Source organism: Lissotriton vulgaris, chromosome 3_1 (genome assembly GCF_964263255.1).
Source record: "Lissotriton vulgaris chromosome 3_1, aLisVul1.2, whole genome shotgun sequence".
Lineage (NCBI taxonomy): Eukaryota > Metazoa > Chordata > Amphibia > Caudata > Salamandridae > Lissotriton > Lissotriton vulgaris.
The window spans coordinates 1,218,269,493-1,218,293,594 of record NC_141689.1 but is presented as its reverse complement, the minus strand read 5'-3'; the positions used below and the strand labels follow the sequence as shown (position 1 = coordinate 1,218,293,594).

At 42.7% G+C, this 24,102-nt stretch overlaps 1 protein-coding gene across 4 annotated transcripts in view; it reads left to right on the top strand.

Moving 5' to 3' along the window:
* Positions 1-23,635, top strand: part of PAX5 (paired box 5) — a 547,862-nt gene extending 524,227 nt beyond the window's left edge. For all 4 annotated transcript variants that reach the window (XM_086961679.1, XM_086961678.1, XM_086961677.1 and 1 more), the window contains one exon: positions 18,437-23,635. In XM_086961679.1, coding sequence (XP_086817805.1) covers positions 18,437-18,510 — 74 coding nt within the window. In that variant the 3' untranslated portion in view covers positions 18,511-23,635. The remainder of the gene's footprint in view (positions 1-18,436) is intronic.
* Positions 23,636-24,102: the final 467 nt, after the last annotated feature.

Below are 24,102 nucleotides of genomic sequence, written 5' to 3'. Positions count from 1 at the left end.
AGATGCAGCATCCAGGATTTGGCGCTGAACCGGAACAAGTAAAGCATGCATTATATTGATATCTACACAGTGGCAGTTAGCATGGAGGTGGTGGCTGAAGAAAGGCTAAATGCAAGAGGGTGCATGGGTTTCAATGCATTTGATAAAGTAGAGGCCAAACATTCTTGGAGAGTGCTTCTGCTTGCTGCAGAGTCAAGATAAGAGGGGAATGTGGGTTGGCAGAATAGGAAAGAGGGAAGACGGTAGGTGCGGAGAGTCATGAAAGAGGAGACATGAGTATTGTCATGTGGCAGCCTGCTACGCACCTGATGCTGTGAATTGACCTCCTGCAGGCATTAGGGCGATGGGGAAGAAAGGGAGCTATGAGGAAAAATCAGCTAAGAGTGAGAGGAAAAGACTGGATCTTAAACAGAAATGAGTAATAAACAATGGTTTGGCACTTCTTTATTTCTATCTCAAAACCTACTATTTGCAAGATATTTCACTGGCCATTGTTTATGCTCTCCATTTTTAGTTTTGAGAACGTCCATTTTAGCTGATGCCTTCAAATTCCTGTCTCAATGTCCGGATATTGAGTGGCTTGAAAAAGGAAGTTGCATTGCTCGAGACAGCCACTGTGATTTCTACCGTGTCAAAGGTTTTGCTGCACCGTTTCTCCATACTTAGAACTAAAAGAAGTTCCTACCATTTTGTCCACTAAGTGTGCCCCGTCTTTGATTCATTCCACCACCCCCAAGAAATTGAGCTTCGAGGTAGAGTCCAGACTAAGGCCCTTTGAGGCTCCTACAGTTCATTGCAACAGAGAACCTTCAGTTAGTGAAGTCAAAAGGATAGGTCAGGATGATAATGTGCTTACTGCACAGTTATGTGCGTCACACGAAAGTCTCACGTTTCTGCCTCAGTTTAACCGATTCATCCTGAAGTTGTCGATACCATTAATAACTAGTGTGCTGGCCAACGCCGCAAGGGGCTTATAAATAAGTCCCAAATGTGTAGTGCTGGATACCCCAATGTGAAAATGTGGCTATATGAAATACAGGTTTTTACCATTAGTTGCTCTTTCTGGCACATGGGCGGTGGAAGGTAATCTGCCTGACTCAGTTCTCCCCTGTCGTGTTAAACACCACGCTGTTCCCTGCATCGCACCAGCAGAGAAAAACAACCCATAACATCCCCTGTGTCCTGCCAGCCCCCCTCGCGCTCAGAGACATTTACTTTGTAACCGATGGCGTGGGCTCGGCGAGGCCGGTTTTAAGCCTGTTTAGCACGCACGCCAAAAAGTGGATAATAGCAAACACAGGCCTAATGAAGAAAAATGATTCAATTTCATGCTGGTTTGTCGTAATAACTTCTTTACCATTTCCACTCATTACTTCCAACTTGATGTTGATCAGGGCGGATTTCGTCGGAGGCTCTGCTCCCACTTCTGAAGTGATGTGATTTGTGCCGATGTTGTGAAACCTAAGCGAGTCTGACAGGGCTCCCCTCTCGGCTACACCTGCGCTCCCGCGAGCACCGTGACCGCGTGCAGGCGCGCGCTCGTCCTGGCCGCGTGCAGGCGCGCTCGCCGCTCACCGTGGCGGCCAGAGAGGCGCGCGGGGAGGAAAGGGCTGCAGCCCGCCAATTAGGACCAGATCCCGCGCCTCGCTGTCCTTCTGTGAATGGATTACTGAACAAGTACAGGCCAGAAATGGCACTGTCAAGAAGGGAATTGATGATAATATGAATTAGAAAGCGGGAGGGTGTAAAATACTAATGACGGCCGGCTTGAGAGGTTTTGTTCAGGCGAGGTGGCAGCGCCATTGCTCACGAAAGAAGGACTGCTTTGTGATGATATTTTCGCCCTGCCTTTCTGTGGCTTCAGGGAAGGGCTGTAAATGGGAATATTATGAGCGTAGACGAAATAAAGTGCAGTCGGTTGGCACAAATGGAGGAGAAAAGGAGATGACCAGGTACAGAGAACATGTGACAGAAAAAAGAGAAAGTAGTTTTTGAAGGCAGAGGTGGGGAGAGTACAGAAGTAGAATCTATGGCCTAGGTATGAGGCCACGCAGCTTGTAGTTCCAGTGTGTTCGAGGCAGTGCCTGCTTTTTTGTATGACTGTAGCCCAAAGTTGATATCAGCCCTTGTGTTATTTTATTGTTCCAAAATGATGCTGGATTTGGACATCTGGAAAATACAGTCACCCAGTGTACAGTAAGGGGCAATGAAAGGAACTCTACTGCCACCAACGTGAAACTGTGCAGCTCTGCTCACTGCATGTTTACCTCATTCGGTTTGCTCATTCAACCCCTATGGCCTCACGCATAGGCCGCCTGGAAGGTCGTTTATTGGGGCTGACTAAATCATGCATTTTCAGATGAGAAGCTTCTTCTCTGCTCCATCTTGATAAATGGTATTGGGGAGACGGGTGGTTGGTGTAGCGTGAGAGCATGTTAACTTTCACTCACTTAAGAAGTCAGCTTCATGTCTAGTAGACAGGGTCGGATTGGGATCACAATTTGGCCCGGTCACTGCCGAAAAAAGTGGCCCACATTCAAGGTGAAGATGGTGTGAGTTCACAACATCACCTGGTCCTCACAGCGAGACCCATTCTTCCTCACCCAATATGGCCTGAATGAGAAAAGCTGTGGGCGAGGTGTCAAATGAAAATACAGTTTCTGGACTGCGTGGTCCCCGGGGGGGGGGGGGGGGGGGGGGGGTTAAGAAATGGCTTCATGCCCTGAGCAACACCTGGCCCCCTAGGGAGGCTGATTCTGGCACACAATCACCCGCTCCACAGCCCACCATCAGCATGATTGCCTGGCAGGGCAGGGGGTCAAGGAGAGGACACAGCTGATAATCGCTGAACGTTTTACCTGTTTATGGGCCACCGTATAGTTGAATTTGTCTACGGCTGTAAAATCGCATTGCCTTTCCTCTCTAGTCTTTTGTATGTCTGTTTTTATACTTTTAACTCTGCCGGGGACAATGGGGCAATTCCTTTTCAAGGGCACTCTAAAATCAAGATTATCCTTGACATTTGATTAATTGTATGAGAAAGCTGAATTGGTGTCTACCAACTGATCTAATTTGACTTGAGAACAAGCCAAGTTTAAGACTGCATGAGAATTTGAGTGCCAGGGTTAGTAGCAGTTCATCATTTTTTTGCTTTGAGACGTGTTGCACTGGGGATTTTAAATAGAAAAGGAATTAAATGGTGGTCTGTCCAAGCTAGAGGTACAGAGGTCTCCACTTCAAGCATAGACAAGTTAGAAAATATAACATCTAAAGTGTGGCCCCCATTTTGTGTGTGGGACAACTCGCCTTTTGAACCAGTTTAAAATCGGACATAGCTTCAGTCAGCCTTTCAGCAGCTTTGCAGGTTGTATCGTCAACGTCAAGACTGCAGTCACCCAGGACCATAAGGTTACTTCTCACTAAAAAGGGAATCAGCCTTACGGTATGGTAAACAAGGACTTTGGAGAGAGAAATGTTTTCGTAGATCTTAACGGTAAAGGAAAGGGCTTCCCCTTTATCCAGTAGCTCTAAAGGCTGGCTAAAGCAGAGGAAATTAGATTGTCAAAATAGTACCCCCTGCTAATGATACTAATTCCTAGGGCAGGGAAATTACATATGAGAAAAGAACACCCTAGGCAAATATTGGGTTATATCAAATACACAGACCTAAACGCAAATTGATATCATTAAGCTACGATGTCACAATATGAAACCAACTGTTATATCTATGTTTGGTTTTTGTATTGATTTTGATCATTTTCCTCAGAAATCGTTTTCTATATGTTTGTTTATATCGTCTGTTTAGTATACACCCTTTCATGTTGTTTTGACTTGTACAGTATGTTTTGTTCTATTGTTCTAAGAATTGTATGTTGGACACAGTTAATAATTTTTAATATGAATTTGTATTAATAAAGTGAAGTTTTGAATCTAATAATTTGCAGTACACTGAGTCTATGATGGTATCAATGGCGTTTAGGACTGTATATTTGATATCACCCAATATTTGTCTAGGGTGTTCTTTTCTCATTTGCTGAGGAAATTAGAGGCATAAATAATTGCCACATCGCCTCCTCCTGTACCAACTTTATCTAAGTATGATATAGAGTAGCCATTTGCAATAGCCCATTAAACATTGGTTCCTGAACATTGTTTCAGCTATGTTTCAGTGAGAAAAGTAAGAACACAGGAGCTTTTCCTGCAGAGTAGTACACATTTCAGTTTATTGGGATAATACTGACACTTTTCAATAGCTAACGGGTATTGTAAATAGTGAGTACCTACTCTTCTATATTTCCATTTAAAGCACTCCCTGGAACTGCTGTGCCACCCTTCCAAAGAGTTCCTTTAGGCTACACTGACTGTCACTTCCTATGCCAAACATGTTTAGTGCACCTCTTAATTGCATGTTTGCTTCAGTGCCATCTTTGTAATAGTGTGCTTGATACAGGAGTAAATCCATTCCCTCACTTTCCTGGAGTAACACCCTTGTGCGAATGAAGGAAAACCCACTTTGTATCGTGCAGCGCAAAATGTGCACCAACAGGATACATATTACAGCACAGGCGGGCTGCAGAAGTATCTGCAGTGCCTTCTATAAATGCTCCAGGGCATTGTATTGAATTCACTACCAACAGTGTTACTCCGTTTTTATGTTGACGCTTGGCAATCCCTAGATTTAAAGTCATAGATGGATAAGATGCCCTCTCCTTGTTGACACTAGTTTCCGCAGATGAGTGGTGTATAATATATTGCATCATCGTAGCTTTATTTAGAAAATGAAGACGTAAATCTAACCTTTTTCATCTGGAGCAGGGTTCTCCAACAAGTAGCTCATGAGCCACTGGTAGCTCTCTAGCTACCTGTAAGTAGCTGTCCTGTTTTCAGTCCGGCCTACTAAATTAGAAGCTTTTGCTGACCTGAATATAAGTATACCAAAATTGAAAATTGTGTGTATTAGAGAAGAAAATGTGTGTATTTTTAGAACTGATAAGCTGATGTTTGAATTTCCAAAATCTACTTAAAACTGATATTTGAGTGATAAATCATGTGGTATTGGGGAGGTTTATTATTAATATTATTATCTTGGTGCCAGGGACATTTAAGCTATTGCTGTTATGTACTACCTACGGAACGGCATTCCAAAGCCTTTTTTTACATTACTGGTGGCAATCCTCCCTGATGCACTCAGATAATCACTGCGGATAATTTTTCATAGGGTGGCCACTACCATAACCTTGTTTGATGTGGTCACTATTACAACACTAATGATATTACTAGCTCAGGATGATTTTTGTTGATCATAAGTAGCTCTTATTACAGAAAAGCTTGGGGACCCCATTCTGGAGACTATTTGCATTTGCAACAGTGAGCTTACCTTAGGACAAATTCTAAACTGGCCTTTGTACAATGTGTGGCACATAGGAAATCGCCAATAAATAAAATAAAAAGTAAATAAGTACATAATAATAATAATGACAACAGCAATATTAAAAATAGTACCTGTAACAATAATAAGCATATTAATAATAATACCAATTATAATGAAATGCATCACAAGTGTATTTGTTCGTAAGCACTTAATGAACACTTTCAATCATCACTGCTCTCAGATAGTTGTTGAGTGTAGACATGTTCGGTTTGCTCAGTGCATGGCCTCCAATAGTAGCTATTTGCGACAGCTTTCAGCCGTGCCACGCTAGGATGGCTCATGGGGACACTCTAGATTTACCACTCTCTGGCGAGGGAGGGCTCTCTCATACCACACCACTCCTCGGGAGATACATTTCCAGCACTTTTATTAGAGGCAGGGAGAGACCCCTGAAGATACATCTTGTCAAGCAGCGTTACTGACATCCTGCTCAGGGTGCTCTACAGGGCCCCGCCGGCTCAGCCAGGTTTCCTGTTTTTTTTCTGTTTGTCACTTGGAGTCTGGCAGTGGCTCTGCGAAATGTGTGGCACTTTATAGACCTCATACAGTATGCGCATTCCAAATCACATTGCACGCGTGCAGCATGTATAACTCACAATACCAACTGTGCATTAAATACACAGGGTTCGATTCCAAAGGGTCCGCTTTGGAAGGGCGGGAGGGGGCTAGTGTGATAGGTGCGAATGCATGAAAACATGGCGAACTGGGTGTGCCTTCACTCTCTTTTCATGATGTGCTCTCTCCACCGCAGGCACAAGCTCAGAGTTAGCTCATGCCCTTCAGACAATGCACTTTTTGAGATTGGGTGCACTACTAAAGCAGCAAAATCTTCTTTTATTCGTCTGTGTACACCCTAAGTCTGTACAGGTGAAAAATTGAGATTTTTCCCCATCCCATGATATGGCTGAGGAGCGTGCTGACAGGAACTCAAGAAGTAGTCGTAAGTTTTGGTGCAGTTACACCCTGGCAGTAGTAGCCAAGTGAAAGACTGGATAAAACTCAGCGTAAGCTAATGTAACTGTAGCTAGAGTCTCCATGATAGAGATCAAGGCCTGTGAAAGAGACAGGCAATAGTTCTGTGTTGGACTTATATAGGAACCTCCAATGGCCGGGATGTGTCAGCCTGCTTTTCCAGGGTAATCACTTTACCTGTAAGGCATTAACCTAGGAAATGATGAATCTTTTCAGGGTAATCTATAAGGGCTTATCGGGCAAAATATTGACTGTGCTAGTCAGTTTAGTTCCCCCTTCTAGGTTTCTCAGTTTTGCCAGCTGTAGATTGAGGGGAAATGGGTTGCAGGAGCAGAAGCTTGAGGACCCTGTGGTGAACATAAGCTGTGGTGTCCCATCTGGAGTGGATGTAAGCGTCTGGACTGGATACCTCAGCACGTGAGAGGAATGAAAATCTGACCTGATCTCTTTTAATGGGTGAAAGAATTAAAAAATGCAGTGGAATGTGAAGGTCACAACCCTGCTTATACAGTGCTTTGGAGAACTGTCCCTTTATTAAAGCTGTCAGGTTTCCTTTTTTGGGTACAGTAATAGAAATGTGCTGCCAAGAAGGTAGACCAAGGCGTGCTGAAAATATAAGACAGTTTGTGGTCACGCAGGCTTTTCATTTGATCCCAGTCTCTATGGAACCACAGGACCCCAGACTACCCAGAAGATCACCACAGTTCTACTATGCACTTATCTCCAGCCACCAGGTAATTCAAGTGCAGGCAGTGTTCACAGATGGAGTCATTATAGCATGAGGCTCCACCTACATCAAGGTAAATAAGCTGTGATGGACAGCGTCATCAATGGTTGCTCAATCCCTCTGCATGAGAAGAGGAAATGGAATTATGGGAGAGGTGTGGCACAGCGGCCAGCGTAGCTGACTTCAAAGCTCGGGGCTCTCACGGTTCGATTCCCGCCGCTGTGGCCAGCTCAGCATCATGTGACTCTGGCCAATAGCTCACTTACTCTCCCCAACGGCCCCAGCGCCTGGATACCCTTAGGGGTGATAAGTTTGCGCTTTACAAATGTGGAATCAGGAGGTCAGACTTTGTCCCTCTGAGGGTAATGAAGTGAAAAGTCCCAGGGATCCTTGTGGTGTTTCAAAAACTCAGGGAACTCTAAAAAAGTATTCTTCTGTGCACAGGGGACTGTGTTTAGACCCTTAAACGGGCAATAGGGTATTATCCAGTTGAGCCAATTCAAAGTTGGACTACCTGCCTGTGGCCTCCACCGGAGGGTGGGCGGGCGGCATGAATGCAGCATTTTTTCCTCTGTTATAAACTGCACCGCCACATTATAGTCTCTCCACAGCAGCATTCAAATCCAGTTTCAAAGTACATTTGATCATCTTATTTGAGAGCAGTTCATTCGCTTTTTTCTATTATTTGCAGTGATTTGAATTACTAGTGCACTATTTGTCAACATCAGATTTCATTTGCCTTGCGCCGCGAGCCTGCCAAGAACCAGTCTTCTGGACCAGGACTCGCCCGCTTCCCCACTCCAGTGGTCTCATGTTCCGCGGCCGCCCCCACCCCCAGCAGTGCTGCTGAAATGTTTTTATTCTAATGCCATTTCTCGGTGCAATCTCATGCATATTGTCCCTTTGACCTGTGGAATGATGTGCTCTCAGTCAGTAAACGGCTCTGGCATTACTAGGCAATTTTTCAGTGCCGCTAGCTGTGTGCTGCCTGAGTTTGTTCACTCTCTTGTTCTGAAGATTGCGGCCTTACAGGGTTATTTTTGAGTACGAGGGAAAAGTACAGAGCAACACACTGGCATCCACTGAACTGTGCCATCCTAGAGCTTCTGATTACACCCAAAAGGCTATCTGGCACAAACTCATCCAGCCCTTCATGAGACACTGTGCCACTTACGCGGTGCTCATTATGTAGGGAAAACAACTGAAAACCAAAAAGGATGAAGGGTGGAATGCTTGAGTTATGGTGAAGCCGCTGCTAAATGCACCAAGCTCCATTCCAGTTCATTGCGCTTTCCTTACTGTGACGCCACTAAAAAGGACCCAATCAGTAGGGGCCTGATTTAGATTTCAGTCTACGGGCTACTCCAATATCTCGTCCGGCGAAATATAAATCCTATTATATTCTATGGGATTTATATTTCGGGTGATGGGATATCCGTCACCATCGTGAGGGAGGAGCCCGCCCATCAAAATATAAATCAGGGCCTACCCGGGTCCTGCTCTAATAGGGATAGTTCAGCCTGAACTGCCACGACCCATACCCTCTAAACTAATGCCACCCAAGACTGGTTTCAGCCTTATTGGTCCCCTTGGTTAAGGTGAAGATTGAGCATTGCAGCACTGAACTCATGCCGGACACACCCAACGCATTTAGGCCATGTCAGTAGAAAACATAATAGTGCGTGTTCCATATTCATAAAGCTAACTGAGCTACATTACAGGGCTATAAAGTCAGTGGAAGGCTGCCCTCCTGTTATTGTAAGATTACGTACAGTAGTTGATACCTGAAACATGCAGAGGGACCTCATAATAAACAGCCTATGTGCCAGTGCTTAATTTGTAAAAAATTAAGTCCTGGGGCTCTCGTCCGGAGTCTACTGCAGCTTGCACCATAGATTGCCCCCGCCAACACTGCCAGTGATGGTAACAACTCAACTATTAACCATCACACTTCTACAAGTGTGACAATTTGGACTATTTCCTGCCCCCAAAGCTATAAGAATGACTTGTGTGGCAGGTAATAGTCATTTTTTAAATATATTTAATGAATACTAAGCTGTTGTTGTGAGCATCTCTAATATGGCCAGACACCGCCACCTTGTGGCAGTCTGTCACAAGCACCGGTGCTGACAATTAAGTGCCGGTGCCGAGCACCGTGAAACAGGCTCAAATTAAGCACTGCTATGTGCTAGTATTAAAGTGAGGGACCATTAAAAAAATCATAACATTTGAAACAGAGAGGAGGAGAGCAGAGCAAGAGGCATATAAACACGGTCCCTTCTCATCAGGTCCAGGCACCAAATTTATTTTGTGAGTTAGTACAGTGACCATGTCTGGTGTCTCAGTGGACTAACACAAACGCAATGTATCCACTGCAGGAATCTGTGTTTGTCCTCATTGTCACAGGTTAAAACCCGGGCGGTACACTCAGGAATCCATTCTTCACCTGACGTAGATGAAAGGAAGAAGAGAGTGGTGAGAAATATCAAGAGGAGTAAAATACCAAAAAGGGCAAGGAAAATATATACCTGAGAAATAAAGGAGCGGCTAAGAGGAAAAGCTTAAGGAGTGTGGACAGAAATAATGTATCTAATTATAAAACGATTAAAAGAGGAGGATTGAGAGAGAAGCTTCATTGAATGCCTGTCTACTCACCTCCCCTTCCCTGCTGTTGGCTCCACCGCTAGTCCACAAAACAGAGTAGTTAGTACCTACACTTATTTTTCCCCAATTAAAGCACTGATGATAAGTAAATACATTGCCCAGACAGCTGTGGCCGCTGCAGGTAAGAGTGGTGGGGTGGGAGGATTTCGAGAGAGGACCATGAGGGCAAATTAAATAAATAATTATTTTTCCCTCGTGGTCATCTCTCGTGATCCCTCTCCACCCGTCTCGACCGTCCCACCGCTCTTACCTGTAGCAGCCTCGGCTGTGCCCAGACCCTCTCAGGGGCTTCCTTTTCCACCTATTGCACAGCAGAGCAACCCCAATTCTGTTTACATTGCATGTTTCAAAATTCATCCTAATATTTCTCCCACTTGAGTTCACAAAAAGTGTATCTGTTGTATGGCCTGGGAACATTACCAGCTGCGATGAGCAAGCCCTTCACAGTTGTGATAGATCATTGAGTCTTGCTAACCATCTGTTAGAATCCCAAGACAAAGATGACGTTCCATATCTAGAAGTGAGGAATTACATTTCTAGATTACAGATTCAAACAATACACAAACAACTGTAGAATAAAACCCTGCAGAAAACATATTCAGCCACACCCGCCTCCAGCCAATGGCTGATCAGTAGCTGAAGAATCGTAACTGAGGTCCTTAACAGAACAGTCAATCCCTGAGAACAGATCACTCAAGTGTCCTTATTTAGAGAAACAGTGGGAAAGACACTGCACGTGACAAGCTGTGCAGAAAAGAACACGGCACAAGAGACGACGGGTCAAGGACACCAGGAAATGCCCTTGAGTTTGAAGAGGAAGACCTGAAATGCTTCAATCAAAACGGAGAGGCCTGGGATGATGGCCGAAGCGCTGCTCAATGGGACACGAACTATAAACACGTTATGGATATTATATATAAAAACACCAGCAGCGGGACTACAGTAAAGATCTCTCAGACAAAAAGCACGGTTCGTGTAGTAAGACTGCACAGTAAAAGACACAAAAAACATGCATCACCCTTGTCAGTACTCCAGCAAAACGTCATGTTCTTGAACCCTGCAAATGCTTGCCACACCAGACACCAGGTATACTGGTGCCAGGTATACTGCCTTCAAGCTGGCATGGTCGATTAAACTGCGAGGTAATGAGTAAAGAGAATGAGTGCATGTTGAGGTATGAGCTAAAGTCGGGACAGACCCAGAGAGTACACTAGTATTTTAAGACTGATAAAGCGTAGGAGAAGGCGATCACAATAATAGACAACCATGACAATCAACAGAGGGATGAAGTGCGCAAGCAAAATAAAATCTACTTATACTGTACTTTACTGTAAGAAAAGACCCAGCGCCAAATGTAAATGCTTCACAGTGTACTGGTGGCTTTGAGGAGTGAAAAAACTGGGCGACTGTGCAAGAAAGAAATAACTAAAAAGGTGGCGTCTTAAGAGTGGAATGTGTCAATGGCTAGATCTAAAAAGCCTAGTTAACGCTTGGGATCTAAATGCCAACACCTGCTTGGATTAACACTCCTTAGCCAATAAGGGTGTTATGTTTCCTTGAGAAGACAGGGCTCTATAGGTGATGTGTTATGGAAGAGGGGTATACAGGGGAATGTTGTAGCTGTGTAGAATGATCTGCAGGTGATTATGTGCTTTCAGAGCATAAGATGCACTGAAGAATTAAGTACTGAGAACTACGTCTGCAGCTAGGGGCGGTGCCGGATAAAGACAGACCTCGAAGCATTCCAGTAAACGGTCAACTTGTGAAGATGTTCAACTTTTTGTATGAATTTTATATATCCCCCAAATGTACTGGAGGCAAAATGATGGTTTTCACAGTCTGGCTTAGAAATGTTTCTGTGTCGCAGAAACATAACCTGTGCAAAATAACCGAACCGCAAAGAAAATATGTACTACTACTACTACAACAACGAAACTGAACTCAATAGGCATGTAAACATACATAATAATTAAGCGAAACTTCGGTTGTCAGCATGTCTCTCCCCGGTTAGTGATTTCAGCCCACCGAGCAGAGGCTTTTTTAGGTGGAGCATTCGAGACCTCTTGCATAAACTTTAGTAAGTACTTATTATATACTTATATGTGTATGTACTTTGTGGGCTCTGGAGACCAGCCCTAGGACTTGTCTGCTTCTGCTTAGGGATTTTTTTCTCTTCAACTGCCTCTATTTCACTGTCTTTCTAGAAAACGACCAGCAGAGGTCTGGAAAATACCAGAATCACTTTAGCATTCTCTAGATTCCAGTCCATGGAAATTATCTTTCACGAGCACTGGTAGACAATAATATTTTTTTCAAATCTTGTATTTTCAGTAATATGACCACCGAAGACCCTGATTTTATATTAAAAAAAGAGCTTTAGACTATACCATTTACCTCGAAAGACAATATTTCTCTCCATGTGTTCCCATACCAAGCAAATCACGCAGTTTGGTGCTTACTTTCCCTCCATGTTAAAGAACATTAGATGTTTCAGCACCCAGGCTAATATGCTGCATAGGTAAATACATATAAGGTCCCAAAGGCGAGACCGATTGCATTGCAAATGCTTGTTCTTATATAGGTATCCTGTGGATCCAATCCTCTGCATATGGCAGTTTAGGATCGGAGCACGTTTCCTGCACTCGCCAAAATATGCGCAGATCCGGCTCCACCTCCGATACGGTACAATTGCTTACTTAGGACCTGCAGGTACCCGTACCTCAATGTCAGCCCCTAGACCAAGGGCTTTGGTTGTTTTGTGCAAGAAATGAAGCAGTTCATGAGCTGGAAGTCGCATTGCACGCCTCAGGTTTTAACCATTAGTTCTTCAAAATACACGGTGCAACGAGGCCCGTCCCAGACATAAGACATGAGATCGAGGAGAGCCCCATCTCTGAGTAATAACTTCCATTAACATATTTAAAATGAGCTTTATGTTAAGAACATCTTTTTCGACCGTCATATCATTTTGCGTCTTTTCCTTTATGCACCATATTTTTTTATCACAAAGACCCTTCATATACTTATCAGCTGATCGTGGGGGAACGATCATCCCACTGCTGCATCGGGTGCTGGACGAGTTAGCACCTTTGGTCTCTGCTACTGTTATCTTTCACCTGAAGAAGGCTTTCGAGCCATTGCTGAAGCTCAAAGGAGTCATTAAGTAGACCCCTTTGACAACCTCAAAGTTAAATGTTCTAAGACTATATGTGCTTTGTGCTGAGAAACAGTCTTGGATTCATAAGCCGGGTTTGCTTTGATGAGTTCGCTTTTGATTATGTGGCATTGACTTTTCCTGCATGGGGAACAATAGAGGCACTTTTTTTGATGCGCTGGCTCATCAGGAGCTTTGGTGATCGCATAATTGAGTGCGTGGCCACGGAGGATGACACAATAGCACTCTTACAGATGTGTGCAGGCAGAAAATCATGGCAGAATGGGAACATTATCTAGCTGCCGCCTGAATCTGTCCACTTCCTTGTCCCGCAGTGGCAAAAGAGCCAATGAAAAAAAAACAGCCGTGAAGACTGAAGGTTATAAATACACTATCCACATTAGTCTTTCTTTCAACTGATTGTAAAATGTATTGGAATGAAAAGATGAAGACTTGAGAGGGTGATTTCATTAGAGCACAATCTGCGTGATGTTGGGCTCTTTTTTTTTCTTCTTACAAAATTAGAGCAGTGAAACAGGCATTACGAACTTAAAGAAGAGATATTTCCTTGTTAAAGCCACACCCTAAAAAAAGGTATTTATGGGTAGGTGGATTTTGATAGGATTTTTTTGATTTTTGATTGCTGACACCCAGGACGTTTTTGGAAATACTTAAGGCCATTTAAAATATTTCAACACAGACCTGGACATCTCCATGTATATATCTCCACCTTCATAAGCGAACAGTTTGCTCTGCAAATTAACTCTCACCACTGACATCTGCAATGATTTGTGGATAAAGAGTTCGAATCCACCAAGGCAGATTAAGCTTTCAAACTTTCAAGGATCAGAAAACTGAGTACAATTACTTTGACTAATAGTAACATATGGTTTATACAGCGCTTAGTGGTGTACAAACACAAAGTGCCTTATTTAGCCTTTGGCACCCTGTACTTCCTTCCGCCAGATCTGTGGAGGGAGGTACTCTGATGCCTTGGCAGTGTGCAGCCCTCCATATCTCGAGATCTTTACCAGGTAGACTGAGATCTCGCACCTTCAGCAGTCACCCCAAAGGTGGCTCAGCTGAAGGCGCAGAAGCTTTCCTTTTTGGGCTGCAAAATATTATGTTTTTCAAAAACAAACTTACAAGGTGGGAGTTGTAATTCGAAAAAAATAATGTTCCTGACATGCTGGGAGTCTTCGCCACCACGCGGGGTTCATTTATTTATTTTCATCAGGCCCGCCATGCTTTCTCTGGTGGTCCTAACAGGAAAACGTGACAAGAGGATGTCTGCCCTCAATAGGGCGGATGATCTGACATCCATTGACCGACTGCCTAATGTTATTCGAGCCATCGGACAAAGGTTTCCACTAGTGGGGCCAGCACATGCTCCACAGGCGAATACATGGCGATACCCCTCACTCTAGAGCAGGCGAACTGTGGATTCGGCAGACTGAGTGCACTCCCATGTTTTCGACGATGTGCCCTGTCCGGCAAACTCTAAATAACTCCCAAAGTTACTACTCTACTTTAGGCACCGTGAGGCCTTGTCCAGCCAGTTCTCCCACCATTTATAAATGACTGCAGACAAGTGTCCCGTTGTGTTGGTGCCTTTGTTTCGGAAAGTCAATGGGACACTTTCACACCAAGATCTCTAGTAGATTGTCCTCTCCTGTAGTGTCTTGAAGATTCTCCTGAATGTCACTCTGTCAGTCATACCCAGTCTGGATAAAAGTTGAATGGGTAAGTGAAGCTTACTACCATAGCAATATTAACATAATGGAATGTAACATGAAACATCCTAGCAGGACAGAACATAAGAACAAAAGATTGTTCTGCCATCCACCTCTGCCTATTTGCAGGTGGTGACACCAATACTCATTTTGGAGAAGAGGACTTATTTTTCATCACAAGGCTATGAACGAGAGCTAGTGTGAGAAAGGCAAAAAAAGGAGAAATAGGGTTAAGAGAAAGATCAGGAAACAGGGAGAAAGGGATAAAAACAAAGGCTTCAAGAATGAAATATAAAGGCAGGAAATGGTGGATGAAAGAGACACGTGGTGGAAACAAACGTAGACATACTTCTGCATTCACATTAGGTGAATACCATTGCAAAACAAAAGGAAAATGTCATATGACTTTCCCAGAATTATTCCTGGAAACCTGTCACTCAGATGTAGCTTTATTATTTTTTCGTACATTGTGTTCAGCTGCCAATAAACTTTAAATAATTATTGTCCTATACGTTTTTGGCTATCCGTGTAAACTCCCCATCAAGCACTTGCTCTATATGTGCTATACCTTGAGTTGTAATAGTCAAATAACAAAGTCCTACACTTGGTGGGAGTAAGTTTACTTGAATTTAAAACAGGTCTACATTCTTGAAGTAAGATATTTTATAGTTAATATCTTGGCAAATGATTTTGAATCTGTGTGCTTTGCAGTCTATTTTATCAGCACTCCATGGGTAGAAAGAGTAATCAGACGATTGGGGGGAGCAGAAATGCCAGAAGAATGCAGGGCAGTGGAGAGCCACAAAAGAAGCTCTTTGAATGAGTACTTTAGATAGTGGTTTAGAGCTGCCTTAATGGTGCCCTACATAATACCGTTAGAAGACACTTGTGGTAGCACCTTACGTTGTGGAAAATTACTCAAAAGGGGTGGTCCAAAAATGTTACTCTCCAAGTGAACTGTAATGGGTTCTACCAAGGCATACACAGTGACATATGCTCGTATATGTAAGGTGCTCGAAACTGTATGGTATCCTTGTTCATATGCATACTTGCAGCTCTGTAATGTTACAGATGATGTGGGTGCAAGTCAAGTCATGGGTGATGTCGTGAATGTCTTTGCAAGTCTGACTTCGCCTGATCAGGTAGAGACTTAGTTAGTTTATTCTGCATAGTACCAACACAAACACACTCCCACACAAGCGCCCACATTTATCGCACCGCTTTTTGTTATGGAAACCAAGCATATCTTTTCCACGCTTAATGCATCTGATGAAACAGACATCATTGGCCTCATTCTCAATACAGATCAGAAACTGTCCCGTCACTATCAGGAAAAGATTAGCGGTTACAGCGTGTGAATAACTACACAAAAATCTGCAGTAAATGTGTTATTGCATGTTCTTTTCACCATTTATGATGAAATCCTTTTTCAAGCTGAATAAGGAAAGTAAATGCCATAAACGTATAATAAAGTCTCCTCATCAACTATGCGCTCAAAAAGTCAAATTCATGAAGCAGATCACTTTCCTGTAAGTAGATATTCGTCTTAAACAACATGGTGACTAGAAATGAGGAGGCCAATTAACCCCTTCACTGCGGCGGCTATTCCGCCGCAGTGCTAAGGGGGAGGGGCCGCCGCGCGGAGGGCGAATGCTGGTGACGGAACAGCTCCGTCACCAGCCGCGGTTACGCTGTGCTCATGACGGGCGGTTCCGTCACAGCCCCGCCCGCTCAATAGAACGTTCAGCGCAGGCACGGAATCCCCAAAGCGCAGGCGTTCCGAGCGGGCCGTGACGGAACCGCTCCGTCATTAGCACAGCGTGACCGCGGCTGATGACGGAGTGGTTCCGTCACCAGCAGGGGAGGGGTTAAAGACCCTTCGGAGTGAAGAGGGAAACAGTGATAAAAGGAGGTGAAGGAGTAAACTGACAACAGTTGCAGCAAGTAAAAGAGAAAGATCCTCCCCACGTCACATACAATATTTCCCCCTTACAATGAAGTAGTATCTCCTTACCCTAGTAACAAAAAACAGCAAAATAAATCATGCCTCTGCCTTGCACAAATAGAGGAACCTCTGTTTGTGTTCAGTTTGGTGTTCATCACTTTTCCATGGTAAGTCCCTCCATGAAGAGTCTGGATGTGTTGACTCGTGTGGATGCGTACCTCCACCTATAGTAGATGATAATAGGGAAGCTCACGGAGGACACACGTTGCATTGGAATTATTTCCTTCTTCACCTCCATCAATGCACTCTTTCTGGCCAGTGTATGAGGATTCATATCAGCGCAAAGCATAAAGTTGTTGTCATCCAGCATGACAAAGTTGTTTATCATTGCAACATGTAGACTCTTCTCTTTCCATGACAAAAATGTTCTGGCTAGGGATAATGCCTGTATATGGCATTACGTTTACCCCGCTGAGTTGTTGACCAAGAGTCATTGCCACAAACCTTGTACTTTTCTGCCAGAAATTTCAACTTTTAGGAATTCACCTAACACCTGTTTACAACATGTTGTTGCCACTTCACCAGTCATTCAGTTATCACCCTAGAGTAGGTGTAGGACATGTCTTGGTTCATTTTATTAAAGAGGGAGGCGTGACCCCGCTTGGTGACCCCGCTTGCTATAGAATGTTCAAAGGATTGTTATCTCACGTATATGTGTAAGCACTAGCACCAGGGAGAGAGAGGTGTGACGTGAACGTGTCCTCAGTATGAGAATGGTTTACCCAGCTACCAGAGCACTGTGGTTGTTCATAGTTATATATGTTCTATTGAAACACGGGCAAAGTGTAAATACAATTTCCAGTGTATAGGAAACAAGCAGTTAGATCCTTTACTGGGTGAGTCCCGCAATGGACCATTTTTTCAGGATAAAGAACTACTGATGTTAACTTGTTATTTTTACCTTGTCTTCCTATTGTACATATTGCCCATGGCCACATCTCCTTTGCCCCATTTTAAGAGCTAGGTGGTTTCATGCAGTATTAAAGGGGGGTCAGCAGCCCTTGCATCACTGGTGATTCTGAAGGAGAACTTCAGGAGCATGGAGCTCAGAGTGGCCAGAAAGCCTGACAGCCTCAGCTAGAGGCAACAGGGAAAGGGAAAGGAAATGCATTAGGTCTTTTTAGTAGATTAGTGAAAAAAAAACAGAATAAAGTATCTTGCGAGACAGCACAGGCTCTAGGAATGGCATAATGAAACGATAAAGCAAAATCTCTGAAAGTATTTTTTGCAGCTTCACTACAAAGTTTAATATAAGGGTCATTGTTAAATGCTTTCATCTAGCACTCTTTCAATACTTTCAATTGACAATAATCGATATGTTGCCGTATCGCATGAAGTGTCAGAAAACATTAATGTAAGTTGCAATGTATATATTTTTTAGATAAGTTGACCAGTTTTCTGCTTGACAGTTCATCCACTTTTTGTGGGTCATTGGAATTTATCCTCTTCTAGCAGCAATTGCCTTTTTGAAACAAATAAGATCAATATATTTGCTATTCTGATTTGAAAATTTTTATTGGGTGAAGAGACAAACGAGGTAAAAAAACGAAAACTTGAGTTTAACAAGGATGATGACATGTTACTAGGGTTTCTAATAGGGAAAATTAAAATGTTGTGTTCTTAAACAATGACATTTTTTATAATCAAAGTTGACCTTTGCCAAATGGGGCCATCAACTCCATATTTTTGAGCTTGGATTGGTCCATTTCACAACACAAGAATATTTATGTGTCTCTTTTTCCATTTTCAGGCTCTCCATACTATTACAGTGCAGCCCGAGGAGGCCCACCACCATCCGCTGCTACAGCCTATGACCGCCATTGACCCACAGATCCTAAGAACTAGAGCACTTACCACCAATTCTACCCTGGACGCAGTATTTGATCCAACAAGGCATTAGCAAGTAAATAGGACTGAAGAAGAGAAACATGGAGCTACTGGCCTGGGCATTTTGGAATAGGGGCAATGTATTGTCACCTTGTTGGATCTGGATGGAACTTTTTTAATGTCAGATTCTTTCTGACATTGACTGCTGCAAAGAATATACAACGTGAATACAACATCTCAATTATACTGACTTTCAGAAGTGTCCAACATGCAGTGGATGTGGCTCAGACTTCTCTTAAAATTCTTGCTCCAAAGTCCACTGTAAGACAATATCAATCCAAACCGTGACCCTAAATTTCAAGGGTGACACCGCTTTTGCCAACATTGAGAGGGCGCAGTCTGTACATCACCGTGGGCGTGACCTTCTACTTGACCAGCACAGTTGACGCTACTCAACAGTATAAATCCAGCATCCTTGTAAATACCTGACTTTTTGTGCTTCTATAAGAGTGGATTATCGTCAACTGAACATTCTTAACTTGAAGCATGCCCAGAAGAGGGTGTTTCAAAACTGCTGCACCAATTCAAAGATTTCTGTAAGCTTTAACCTACTTGGAACCAAGTTGCCATTTGCTGTTGGGTGTATTTTCTGGGACGGTTGCCAGTTCAGTAAAAGGAGGGCACACAGGATCTTAAATCCAAGCTGAGCATCAGAGCACAGAAGACTATGAGTGGTTTGAGAATGTTTGTAAAGCTGAAACGTTGTTTAGGGGTGTTTTGCACTCACCGTTATTATTGACAGGGGTGATCTTATGTCCACTGGTTTGAGAAAAGTGCGAACTAATGAGCAGCCAACACACTAGCTTTCTATCTGCCCACCTAGATAATATCTGGAAGGAGAAAGCTGCTCAATTCTTTTTTCTAAAGAGAAGAACACCAGATTATTTCCATATGTATTGTCACGTCGGCCTCTTGAGATTTCAGAAGAAAAGCTGTTTCTTTATAATGGTGGGACCAAAGTACTGCATTGTACGTAAGGGTAACCTCAAAGCAGAATTTACTAGTGAGAATACCGCGAGGCACACAGTTCATCATCACTAGAGCATCTCAACATCCCCTCAGCATTTGCATTTAGCACAAAGCTATAAGAGCGCTATTCCATTTTTGTGTCCTGGGTAAGAAAGTGAGCCCCATTCTGTTTTCTCTGTGGAAATTAATAGCACGTACCAAAACAGAGCATACCACCATGTGTAGAAGTGTTACAAATTAAGATACTTCGGTTTAGCTTTGATTTTCAAAAAGGATGTGCTTTCTGACGGAAGTTGGCCGTTGTTTAGTTCTGTCGTCAGCACATGGACAGAGTGTGACAGGCCAAAACAGCTGCTCCTGTTTTTTTCAAATGTCAGCATTCCAAGACCTAGGCTGACGAAATCTGTCAGCTCGTCGATAATGTGGTGCTTTTGTGAATTGATTTTGAAACCCACATTTTTTTTAACTTCACAGGCAACAGAGAACTCCCCACTTCTGATTTATTTTTCATCTGGTGATAGAAGGGGACTGCTTCAATAAGCCCGATCTGATTAGGGCAAAAAAACAATTTTCAAAGAATTAACATAAGAAACGTATGAGATTACTAGCTGGTCTGTGGATATACGAAATATACGTAAGACAATAAAATGTGCCTATTGCCTTGTGTCATCTCAATGGATCCTTGTCATACACTCAGAGCAGAAGTAAGAACCAAACTCACTTCTCATATTCCCGGCCCATGATTGATGATGTATTTGTGTGTGTAGTGGGAGCAAATCATAATCAGACACCCCCCTACAAGCAATACATCATTCCCATCTTCGGTGTCCTTTTCGCTTTGCAGTGAGAAGAATACAACTGATACTAATTCTGAGAATTGCGCCTACCTCTTTATGTGCCCTGAAGTGGAAAATACGCAATTAGATAAATAAATGCTCAGTTCCTCATTAGCGAATGCCAAATCTAGAACAAATTGTGTTAAGTGTGCGGAAGTGGATCTCCATGCATTAAATACATGTTTTCTTTTTATTGAAGTGGTATTAGAATATCATAAAAAGGAGGTAATATCACTTCAGTGCATGGAAACTTTGCGCCGACAAATGCAGAAAACATGAAGAAACACTGCGCATGTTATTCCCGATTTAATACAACAACAATATTACAATTATTGGTTATTAATTCACAAAATAGTGGTAAACCCACAATAAATTCAACATTCTAGAAATAAGGGCCTGAATGTCTTCCCAGACATCCTCTTCTCCTGCTAGCTGAAATCTTTTCTTCTCTGAAACTAGTGTGCAAAATGGTGTCCACTTTTCACCAGAGGGCTCAGCAGCTTTGCATTATTCTGGTGCAGCGCAGTGGTAAGTGCTCAATCCAAAACCAACCTAAATTATAGCATTTAGCAAGAAGTATACCTTTTATTGTATTGAGCACAAGTGCTTGACAAGCAGCCTCTCTGCCAAATAATGTTCCCTTTGGTGCCAGTTCACCTTGGTGGGGTGTTGGTTTATCTCCCTGCGCTCTAAAGGCAACAGTGGCACTCCAAACTCCCTAACTCAGCATATGGGAGCACACACCAGATACAACTGCCCTTTGTAAAAGACGGAACAAAGGAACTAATTTAAACTCAGCCTTCACTTTACTAATATAATACTACCGATATACCATCATTAGAATTTCCTTTGGGGGGCGCATCACCCGAACCGAAGGTGTAGTGTTGGTAAGGGTAGTATCTGTGGTTGTAGACACCACTGCCAGGTGGTTCATCCCCAACATCTAATGAAGAGGTGTGGCGCAGTGGCCAGTGCGGCTGATTCCAGAACATCGGGGCTCATGTTTTGATCCCCGGTGCAGGCAGCAGGTTAACCCAGCATCATGTGCCTCTGGGCAATAGCTCGCTTAATCTTCCCGACGGCCCCCAGTGCCTTGACACCCTAAGGGTTAATTACTTGCGCTTTACAAATACCGGTATTTCCTTGTTTGAATGTTCCAGGTAGTGGTGTTATTTAAGAGAGAAACACACTTGCCCAAGCCACACCCCTTTGTGATGTTTGCAATCAGTAAACAGATTTTGCAGGAAACAAAGTCTGGAAATTGTACTGCTGCTGTGCTGACGTGGCCTCGCTGCGATTGAGCTGGCCCTACTGTCATTGGGCGTTCTGATACCATAAGGTCTATAGGAGCTGTCCTCTTTCAGTTTTATTCTCATCGCATGGTCTTGTCTTTCATTTATAGTTCATAAGCTCGACCGGCATTATGAATTTCAAGAATGATAACAGACACGAAGATAGAAGCTTTTGACAACTCTTAATATCACTAATTAAAATTCAAACAAATGAAGATCCATGAGAAGGAAGGAAGTACATGCCCAAAATCAGAAAAAAACATTTGAGTAAAGTGTGGGTCCAAACTGTAAAGAGTTTCTGCAAAAAAAAACAAGAATCACTCTGCATGTCGTACAATCACCAGGGTATTTGAAGTGAAGTGGTTTGTCTTCAGGCAGTAGTGCACAAAAGTTCAAGATACAAAATATGGTAGCGTCACAAATAAACGCCTCCTCATGTGGCAGGCACAAACTCCACTCCTGCCTGTAAAGGTTCCGGGCTACCATTTTGTTCCAGGTGACCATCTGTCGTAAACAGTTTAGGGTATTATGGAACAGATCCCTCTCTGAAAAGGTACCGCCTTATGACCTCAAGTGATGTCACTCCAGTGTCCATTTTAGCAACGTATATGGCTAATTTATAAAACCACTAAGAGTAACACTCCCACGCATATTTACTATGGCTCTGAGTACCCACAAATTATGAACAAGCACCCCAAAACATAAACGATTAATCTTCAAGATTGCTGGCACACTGCTATTATTTTTAACCTCAAACATCCAGATTTTTTTCAAATCTTGTCACCTTTTTCCTCATGTATCATATTATTCACATGATAAATAGAAGAATCTGTCAGCAGTTCACCAATAGGGAACTTTTTGTATTGTTATCCTCAGCACAGACACAACAGCGTGTCCATTACCAGTACATCATTCTCTTAAAGGTTTATATTGTTCCAAACTTGTGTGCTCTATGTTTCCTTTTGTGGCGTTTGATATTATATTTATATAGATACATATTTATACATAAATCCATGAAAACTAATATATTGCCCCACAGAGTAAAGCCATGACCAACAAGGATGTTCACAAGATGTTTATTGGTATAGGATAATGCTCACTGGTGAGACAAGTGGGTCGTACTATTAAAGGTCGTTTGTAGCCCAATAATGTTGAATGAAAAGTCATCACCATGCTGAAATATGATGTATAGCTGAAGACATGTTTGTAAAAGTTTACCATCATATCATATATAGAAACTGGACCTGGGTCGTCATTGAGGCAAACTTGAGAAAGTGGAAACCGGACAGAGTTAGGCATTCACTTTTCTGATACCACACTCCTATAATTTACCTGTCCCGTGATGTATTTTATGAGGTGGTATTTATCAAGCCTTGTAGGCTCCAGGTGCAGGGTTCTCTGTGTGATAGATGCTGTAGTATTAGACAATCTGTTGACTGTGCGTTAAACGCTGAGACAATTCGATGGAAGGGGGACATGTTTGTCTTATTGAGTTTTTCATTTGTTATTGTTGTATATTTTGTGACTGTGGGTGCCAGATATTTCCTACTTGTTGAATCATGTTAATAAAAACGTTTGACAGAAAAAAATAATAAAAAAAGAGATTTTAAAAGTATTTCCAAACCTTTTGATTTTATACAATGGTTTACTCATCCCTGGAACTTTACAATTCTCTCCTCCTTTCTACATTTTCTTGGCCAAAATATTGTACTTTGAAAATCTTTTCTGGGTGCTGCCAAGTTCCACAACCCAAATGTCCTTTTTCCCTTCCCTTCCTTCTCTTCTACATAGCTTATCAAATTCCCCCGCCTCACCACAGATCACAAGTTCAACGATTCACATGTAGTCCTGCCACCACCCCGAGAATGGCAAGAGCTGAGGTAGGCACAAAACGAAGAAAAAATGCTGACTGAAATTATCCTGTTTTTAGCGTGATATTATTTTTTTGTAAAATACCACCTGTTTTGGAAAAAGATCTCCTTTTCACAAGGTGGCAGGTTGTTGTAGTCTTGTTCGTGGCCAAGTGGCAAAGATTGGCAAAGAGTTCATTAGACGACCATGATTTATTTCTTCACACTTATACAAACTTATGAATAGCAGCTATTTTTTTATTGAAAAAACAGCTTCTTGAGAAATAGTCTACCCAGTAGAAAACACATTTACAGTAGGCATTGTGAAAATTCTAAAAAATTTTTTAGACCTGCATAATTATTCCAAACTTAAGTTCTAAACTATTTCAGGTAAAGTTGGTAATTCTCCACACACTGTTCTTCAGTACGGTATTTTCAATGAGATATGTTGGTTGGAAGCTAACTTGGAGGTGTTGTTAGCCATGTTTTAGCTTGCAAATTTTGACAGATTGGTGGTGTTTTGATATAACCCTATGCAATTAAATATGAATGGATTCTAACCAAAAGGTGCAAAAATGTCAA